Genomic DNA, 9,985 nt, shown 5'->3' with positions numbered 1-9,985 from the left:
ATGACCCAACACACACATCTACACACACGCACGCACACCCTACAGTACAGTAACAGAAACCTATTCCTGCAGATTGATAATACATAAACGAATGTTACCCCACGGTGCAGTTAACATAGAGGACTTTGCCAGGTGCTTGGTATGTTATTGCAATACAAAACACGCAATCATCTCTGGGAGGCCGGTCTTCATGACTTTAAATTCACAGTGTATTTTTGATATTGGCATGTGCAATTAGACACCACGTTCACCTGTTATAGGCAACTCGGCTCTAAATAAACAAAGCATTTTTCTTTGACAAATAGTGTTAATATATTACCTCATCACAAATGGATATTATAGGACTCCTGTGGGCAGATTGTTAATAAGGAGAGAAAGCATATACATGTGTTCATTTTTAAGATCCGCCACAGCAACATGTCTTAATTCTTTCTAATAATATTAAAGTACCATTTTCTGGATAACATTGTATTTTTTCATATTTCATAAAAAAAAAACATGTCTGTACATAAATCATTCATTTACTGAAGTTGCATGCAGGTCCTTTGCCTGTAGAATAGCATTTGATGTGCATTCTAAGTTAGATGCCAACAACGGAGAAATAAACACGTTTGCAGTCCTGTGAAGCTGGTTATGTTTTCTTCTATTCTGCCTGCTTTTAGAACAGGGCCTTCTCTTTCATCATCCAGCGTTCAATATCAGATCTTGCACATTTCCCGACGCTTGTATTTCTTGAAGTGTAAAATAAACCCTCTTTAGAATGTCCCATCACGAAGTTGCAGCTAATGTAATGGAGTTTCTGAGCATAACTCATTTCCACTGCGCACAAAAAGCACTTTCACACAGAAACTGCTCACCAACCGTCACACAGATGCATTTGGTGCATTAAATGCTGGCCCGAGACTCGCAGTCCAGGAGAAAACTGCACCTCATGGAGAAAATGCTGGCCAAGTCACAAAAAGTGTTTTAACGCAGGTAATACTTCAAAGTGGTATAAATGCATTCGGTCAGAATATGGTCGTTAAAATTATCATCACTTTAATTCTGAGGAACAAAATGCATATAGTGCAGACGTTAGAGTGAGACATTAAAGTGAGACGGGGGGCAGGATTTCAAACACAAAGTTGTTTGGTGGAATTTAATTTACCTCAAAGAACTTTAAGGCAACACAGTTAACGTTTAATATTGGATGATATTAAGTAAGCATAAATAAAAGGGCTTCCTTTGTTTGGATTCATCTTAAATCAAGCAATGCTTTTTCTCCAAGTCACGGGTTTGAGACCGGAGAGAAAGCCACAGGATGCGGCCGGGTTTGTGCTGTGCTGTGAGGGATAACGAGCAGCGACTTTGAAGAGCTCGGCTCATGTTTTGTTACAGCTCTTCAATTCAAGAGTGGGCTCTCCAGTCGAAAAGTTCCCTTGATGCTCTCAGTGATGCTGTTCTGTGACTCAATGGATATCCATGTGTGACGGACTGACGTCGGCCACACTACCAAAGACTACAGTATACTCCTACTATTCGTTCATTGTAGACATGAAACTATTATATCTATATGTTCACTTCCCTCTATATTCATTATATAGCAACTAAAAGGTAAAGATTTCTTGGGTACATTTATTGCGGAGACGGCAGTCATCAAGCGGTTGTCTCACTAACAATTGCTACATTAATCCACAATGAAGCAGAAGTTACGAGACAAGGCTGTCAGCTGCAGTACAAACAGGACATTTCACCTGGCCTTTAAACTAGAACGTTCCTAATCAAAAAGGCAATTACGCGTACTTAAGAATACGGCTCGTCCTAAAATAGAAAGTAATTGCAGCCTCCTGGGGATTAATAGGTAATGGTTGTACACCATCTATCTTTTTTTCGCCACCCTAACTTTATGGCTGCAGACTTCTTTCCATTAGTTGTTCAGGGGATTTATGGGATGTTGTTATGACTGAGATAAGCTTTGGTTAGAAGTGATTCAGAGATCCAAGTATATGCTGCATCTATGAATAAATATTACATTACATTACAGTCAAATAAATCTATACGTATAGGGTTTGCATACAAGTCTATACTTTCACTATGTTATTTGGTCCCAAGTGTCCATGTGCAGCAATATTAGCAGCCTCCTCTGTTCACCATATGTACTTTATTTCACATGGAGCAGAAATGGATGAACAAGAAGGCCTGATATTTAAATAGGAGTCAACATTAACATAATTCTAAATGTGCTTAAAAAAAAACTATTACTGGTAATGTTTAATGAGTTTTAGAGATAAAAGCCAAGATGGTGACAGACAAATCGCCGATCTCGAGGCTTCATGATGTCACAATGACTTCGTCCACTTCTTATATGATCTGAAGCCTTGACAACTTTTCTGTGTTTCAGGTGAACATACATATTCCTCCATGTTCATTCTTAATGCTATTCAGTTTATTAAAATGCATTTTACTTGTGAACAAATACAACAAGCTTCGTCGCGTCAGGTTTTTTGTCTGTATATTACTTTAACAGATTAATCAGGTTTGCGCTGTACAAATAGTTGTACCTGATATTGAATCAACTGTGTTAGGAATCAAAGTTCATATATGCACATTCTTTTTTGTTCTGATTGAGAGAGAAGAGGAGAGACATTGTCACTTTGCACCTGGTATGCATTGTTTGAGTTTTCAACCATGAGCAGTGGGCAGAATGAAGACACATCGATGCCATTGTGTCAGTCAGACGGCCAAACAAGAGGCTGTCCTTGCTTTGGATCGACCGCAGTGAGCTGTGACGTGTTTGAGAGAAAAACAGTATGGATTCAAAACTATGTTTAAACTAAAATGTTCTGGATAGATCAACGACCGCGATAAAGACAGTGAGCTGTGATGGTTTAGCTGGTTTTTTTTTCAAGCCGAGTAGTTGAAACTCATTATTGATCAAATTATGGAATCAAATTGATTGAGCTTTTTAACAAAACACCGGTTTCTTCAAATGGTATTCTAGATTTGAAAAATCACAGTTGAGTGCAATTCAATATTTGTACAAAGTATTTTATTATGCATATGTAACAAACCATAACAGTTTCCAAATTCTGTACACTTTTTTTTTTTTTTTTTGTTAAACAGTTTAGGACAACTGCTTGTGGTTTATAGACAAATTGCTGTTATTATATTAACACAACACTGTTGAAAACCCACTAATTGCATAGATAGAAAATAAGCACCTTCCTTTGAAAAGTAAACCGATACTGTAAACACGTCAGTGGTTGATTTGGGAAAGAATAGCTTATCTGAAATATCTGAAAGCCTCAAAATGTTTTCTGGCCCCAAACCTTCACGGCCTGATTTGTATTCAGTGCACTTTATACTCAAATTCACATGTTATACCTCCAGGAGCAGGTCGGTCTGTTCACCCCCTCTCCCGCATTGGAAAATTCTCGGCTGAGCCAAAGAACCACATCCATTCAAGATTTGCTGGCTGTCAAGTGTGCTGTGCTCAGAATACTGGCGACATGAAAGAAAACTCTTCAGCCCAGCAGATCAATTCACGCCATGATACAATGCATACGGTGATTGATCAATTCTACATAATAACACAGAGGGCTCACACTGATATCTTTCCATGAAAATCTATTTAAAAGGGGAAAGGTCTGGGTGAAGACTACATCCAAGTGTAATATCTAACAGGGACCCTTATAGGTCTCTGCACTGGATAATAATGCAGCTTGTGGTGATGCTGTGCAGAAGCAACTCCAGCTTTTCTCCTTGTCGTAAATGTGCTTCAAAACTCTGTTTGTTGGGTTGTTGTTATTGAAAACCATTATTGAGCCCCGAGAGCTCCTGGACAACAGCCCATCTCCAAATAGCACTGAATCAGCGGATACTGAAGCATCCACACAGGAATCAGCCAATGATGGAGCGGGAAAAAACGTGAGAAAATGTGCAAAAATAATTTCTTATACAGCGAGGAAAGATGAGAAAGGTAAGGCAAAAATGACGACGTCGCATTTTTGACGGTGCACTCTGCTGAACAGTCGATACTGAAATGCAAACACGGCTCGATAGATCTTCCATAGACAGCAAAGAGCTCACTTTCAAAGATGCTATGGAGACGCTAGTTCAGCCAGTCAGGAATGAAACAATGCAATTAAGCTTCATGGCGTAACCTGATAAAGCCATCCAATTATTCTGCAGCGGGTGTCATGACGACGACACTGAGCCCCCCCCCCCCCACCCCCGCCTCAGTCATGATGCCATGAATACAGAGAGGACCACTTCAGACAGACTGGGGCAAAATATATAAAATCCTCCCGACAGCGAACGTCATCCGAGAGTCATCTAAAAATAATCCGCTGAGTCTTAGCAGAGCAATAATTCATGTATAATAGGATCTGGGACGAAGGACGTGTTTTGTGGCACAGACTGCGGTTAAGAGAGGAAAATGTGAACTGTGTCGGTCGATGTAACAGGTGATCACTCAGTTGAGAACAGGACTTTGAATAATTGAATGCTGTACATGGGTTACTGGTGGCTATATTGAAAAAATAAAGCAATTCCTGCAGTGATAAAAACCACGTACGATTATATTGTGTACAAATTGTCTAACCTAATGCAAAACATACAGGCATCTACACATTCACATCCCAACACGAGTGATGATTATTAAAAACAACCTTTGTGAAGCCCTGAATCTATTCACCCTACTTCTTTTATAATGATACCATATGCAGACATAAATTACACAGCCTTGACATTGAAAAAATACAGAGTAAGGAAATATGTTGCTTTACATTAATGATTTGGCCTTGCCATACACTTGTCCTCTTAACCTTACATCATCGCTATTCTTTAACAGTAACAACATCTTTATGTACAGTGGCAGCTGACTGGCTGAGGAGACGGCAGAATGTAGAATAGTCATTGTATTTTGGTTACATAAGCCATATTCATACAGACGAGTGTTGAAATACATGTTTACAGGAATGTCCGCCTGTCTGCTGTTGTGCTGTGTTTTCTTTACATTGCAAACAATCTATTGGCGTTGTTAACATAAAGCAAGCAAGCACATGGGAACACAATGGAGAATCAATTCTGATCATTCATAATCCACGTCTCTCGCAATAGTATGGTTGTCTTTGTGTGTGTTGATTCAAAGATTCTAAAAACAGATTAAGATGCGTTTACCTTAAAGGGGCACTCCATTGATTTTAGTTCAGTTGGTTCGTGATGATTGGTACAACTCGAAAACTGTGAAAACTGTCTTAGCTCTTGTCTGGGGAAATAACCCTGATGATGTCATAGTGATGTCATCAGGAATATCTTCATTTTAACTCACACAACCTGTTTTGCAAAACTGGGAGCGTGACGCTTGGCATATGTGGGTGTTTACGGGTCGGGTCTAATGAAAGACGCTACCGAACTGCATTGTGGAACATGTAGGATCCAGTGTTTTTGGAGCTTGGCCCAAACAAGGGAGCGAAGAGGTGAGGACATCTCTGCCTCTGCTGCCTAAACGCTCTTAAATCACCCAATATTATGGAAGTGCAATACTGAATCACTGGGGCACCCCTTTAAATGCCAAACTTCAGTTGTTTGTCAAGACTGTAAGCGTCTCAACACTATGGAGCAAAACTAAGCTTGAAGGTTCATTCTTGACCTTTTTAGCAACATCTCACAGCCTTTGTCCGCAGAAAAAGTTGCTCTGTTGACATGGTTATTTGATGCCACCCCCCCCCCCCCCCCCCCAAACACACACGATCGATATGACCATCTGTTGTATAACAAACTAAACCATCTTCATGACAACTGAGCAAATCAATCTGCTGAAGAAGGCCGGTTTAAAGTCTCTAATCCAAAGAAAGCTGAAGTCTTTTCAGCCAAACAAAAACTAAACTGTTTGATTTGATGGTAATGAAATATATACACTGTACCACATTCTGTAAATGTTACATGTATGCCTCTTATTTCCAAGGTTTTCTTTAAGACACATTTATGTTCCAAACAATAAAGAGATGACATATGGGTATAGTTTGCCCATATGTCATGACTTTATCACATGCCGTTTCATTATTCAAAGAACTGCTTGAATCAGCACAAACAAGCTGGAAGATGAACGCATAATTCATCAAATATCATGACTGAAGATGCGTACCAGCGTTGCTGATGATCTCTCTGAACACTGGACTTCTTCCAGTGACGGCTGAGACCGGCAGCTGTTACTTTTGTTAAGCAAACGGCGAGATCAGAGCTTCCACGTTTTCAGAAAGAGGCGACAGCCTTTTATGTACACACACCTCTAAACTGCTGCTGAGAATATCTTCATCTGAATTCCACTTATCTAAGTGGACGTGAAAGTGTTTTTTACAAGTTCAGATTAAAAGAAGGAGACTCCATCTGAAGAATCTTCTGTGGGACTTTCGTGCGCGTCTTGCAGCGCTGTGTTGTACATTGTGTGCACGGCCTTTCGTCTGGCAGTTGGTGAGAGTAGGAATATATTGCGGAAGATGGCTGTTTACACTGAGCGGAGTGTTGACTGGCAGGCATGGCAGTTTATATGATCAGGGCATCCATTCTGTCTTCTCCGCAGCAGCCACAGAAAATCAAGCAGAAGCCTCACCGGTTCAGGTTGTGCACCGGGAAGCGTGATGCGTTTTGCTGTCGGCTCAAGTGACGTTTGCCGTTTTTGTGTTTTGATTCCCTTCTTTTTTTTTCTGTGGTGCTCTGAGTCGGGGCGGCTGTTTCCGGCGTGTGTTTTTCAAACTCATTGTTGCAAATAGACAACCGATTCTCGCAGGAGACCTCGCCGGGACTCAGAGCTGCATTGCTAGAGACGGGTTCGGAGCAGGACTCGGCCAGTCTGACAGAGACAGAAAGAGAGAGAAAGGTAATATTGCTACAGAGGTCAAAGGCAGGAAATATGTATTCATCCAAGGGGTTCACAGGATATGCTGAGCTTAAAAAACGGAGAGAGAAGAAAGGATAGGATGTGGAATGACTTGAATGAGAAAAAATAGCCTATCAACAGTTAAAGTTGGCAGGGAGGCTTTCTTTGTTTATATTCCTGATGTATTCTACAGGCTAAATAACTTGAATGTGGCTTTGTACGGGTGTGGAATCACAAATGTGCAGATGCCAGAAGTTCAAGGTCCTTGAGGCATGTCAGCTCATCACAAAAAGGTCCACCAAAGACGACCACTTATATAGATGATTTTGCTTATTTCTGGACAGTCTGGAAATGAGTAGTATTCTAAATGCAAGGCCTCATGCAACATGCAATGTCGAGCGTGCAAATAACATGCGAGTCACATCACTTACCGGTGTCCATCTCCTCTACTTCCATGTTGCTGCATGCCAGATAGAAGAAAGAGGAAATCATGACTAAATATGAGAGGTTTAAATAAGTTAAAACACTCAGAATGTCTCTTATGAAATAAAGAAACAGTCAAGAAGCATAAAATTACATAACATTGTAATAACTCATCACATTTAGATGAGATTTAATAATTCAAATCGACTCATTCCAAAGCCACAAATTAGGGTCGACTCCAAGGTCGCCGATAAATGAAGACATCTTCATTGGAAATTACATTATTAAAACCGAACGGAAGTTCATGTCAACAGTTGAATATACTTGAATAACTATCTACTATTCTTACAATTAGATTTGTTCACAGTCCCCAACCCTGACCTGTGCTTATACAATTAATTAAAAGTGGTGGGAAGTGGTTTAACAAGTTAGAAGACCGTATAGCATTGCTAGTGACCCCTGGAGGATGTGCTGCTACATACAAATAAAGTGGTTTAATAAAGAGAACCACCAAAAAGCACCGCGCAGTTGAGAACCAAACGGCTGTGGGAACTAAATGTAGACAAGATAGGCAACGACGATGTCTTGAATCTTTTAGTGTGTAAAAACGTTGGCATGCTTCTTTGTCACCAGAGCAACATCTAATGTTTGGCCATTGGCTGGAGCAGTATTTCAAAGTGTGATCCCTGAACATTTCGTAAAGGTGCAGAGACCACAACTGTCCTCTGCTGATTTAAAGGCACTCCCACAGTCACACGTCGCACTGAGGAGGTGTGACAGCCATGACAACTGAAGGTGATCCAGAGTCTTCCACAGATCAGGGCAGATCTTATCCACCATTCGTGCTCCGCCACAGCAGAGCCTGACATCCTTGCTGACCTCTACAGGGGAGGTCAGCTCTAACATTCCCACAATCCTTCAGGATTTCCTGTGGGATGTCAAATCTAAATCGAAGTGTCGCACCTTCCCTCCATTCGGAATCCACACTTGAGGTCAGCATTTCCTCGTCCCTGCTCAGGACAGCCTCGGGAATGACTTCCCTTCGCACCCGGCCACACTTCTGTAAATAATCTCTGCTTCTCATTTACCCCATTTGCTTGGAGCCAACACAACAAACACATATTGGCCACAGGCAACACGACTTAATGAGTTGTGGTCTCTTTATTGTGTGAAAGCACCACCAAGCTGCTCTTCTCTCTTTATGGATGAACAAAACAGCACTGCAGGACACATACACACACATTTTGGCTGGTAATAGGAGGAAATGAAAAGCCATGCAGAGGGCTCCCGACACTCACTGGCCTGTTTGGCCGAACAGTTTGTTGTGCATGGAGGCACATTATCAAACAGTATGTCAGAGGGAGCGAGTGCGTGATGTTGTACGTGTTAATATATATCATGTTTTGTGTCTTTTTATGTCTCAGAAGCAGGATTTTTACTACGCAAATCAAGTTATACCTGTGTGACTCCCATTTCACATTTTAGTCTTTCTGCAGACGGTAGTTACCAACAGCAACTAAAGTCATTATCTATGTTAAGTTTTGATTTTTCTGATGGTAACACGGGGTTTTTTCCTGGATAGAGAATTAGGATGCAGCGGCCTCCGTCACATTTCGTCCCGCCTCCAGCTCTCCACAAAACTCTGCCTGATGTCTTCATTGAAAACACTATTTTCCAATAAGCGTCGCACTTGGTGGATTTACGTCTTTTGTGAAGGCAGCGGCATTGGGCCGATGTAGTGGCACTGTATCGTAATCAGCATAGTGAACAGGGAAAGGCGCTGCCAAAACTGTCAGAGAGGAAGAAAACAACCGTCTGTTTTTCGCCTGGACTGCAGCAAAGCAGGAACCAGCCCTATAAATGTGAAAGTCCGTCACTGACTGACCGACAGAGTGATGAAATTACACAATCTGTCACGGCACTTTCAAAATGAATATGTGCTTCAGTGCTTCCGCTGGTAACGTCTTCGCCACCTTAGCACATTCCGCGATCAATCGGCACACGGGAAGCCGATGAGGTCATTATTCGCCTCCTATTCCAATGTTTTAATATAGTTTTATATCGCCGGCTGGCGTTAATGTGTGCCTGAACGACATCTTGCGCTGAGACTACAATGCCGAACACCAAGTGAAGTTACCACACAAATATTATGTGCATCCTTTCTACATCAGCTCATTGCTATGGGTGTAAGGTCATCTTTTAAGTTACAGAAGAAAAGGAGACTATTGCATATGCCTGTCTGTGTCTGTGAATTTCAATAAATATTTGTGTCAGTCAATCTGTCAAATCAAGTTTTTCTTATCTAAAAAGAGTCAGAAGGATGACTGACAGCTGGCCATCACTCTCAGTGCAACTGTCAAAATAGCTTGACAGCATTCAAATGGGGATCTACTGCATTTCTGTTTAGAACTGGAATCAACATCAAATTGGTTTCATACATTTGTTTTTCAAGGGGGAAACATTTAAATATTTTAAACAATCCCATCTCCTTCCCTAAATAAAAGAAGGAATCCCCAGTGTTCAGCAGGAGTCGTATAAGGTTACCTTGAGAACGCATCATCGAGGCCATCCTCCACGTCCTGTTGGGACATGAATAATATAAATCAATACACACGTACATTACTTTAAATAACAATCCTGCTGCTCCTGTGGCTCTTCACTGAGTCAGCTGTTTGTCTTAATGTATTTTATCCATGTGACATT

At 41.1% G+C, this 9,985-nt stretch overlaps 1 protein-coding gene across 1 annotated transcript in view; it reads right to left on the bottom strand.

The window, feature by feature from the left end:
- Positions 1-6,785: 6,785 nt before the first annotated feature.
- Positions 6,786-9,985, bottom strand: part of LOC306711860 (low density lipoprotein receptor adapter protein 1) — a gene marked incomplete at both ends in the record, with an annotated part of 32,769 nt that continues 29,569 nt past the window's right edge. The window contains 3 exons of the mRNA XM_079180922.1: positions 6,786-6,832; positions 7,291-7,319; positions 9,827-9,861. Of these exons, the coding sequence (XP_079037048.1) occupies positions 6,786-6,832; positions 7,291-7,319; positions 9,827-9,861 (111 nt within the window). The remainder of the gene's footprint in view (positions 6,833-7,290; positions 7,320-9,826; positions 9,862-9,985) is intronic.

This window comes from Pholis gunnellus (genome assembly GCF_910591455.1).
Source record: "Pholis gunnellus genome assembly, chromosome: 19".
NCBI lineage: Eukaryota > Metazoa > Chordata > Actinopteri > Perciformes > Pholidae > Pholis > Pholis gunnellus.
This window is presented reverse-complemented; position numbering and strand designations above follow the sequence as displayed.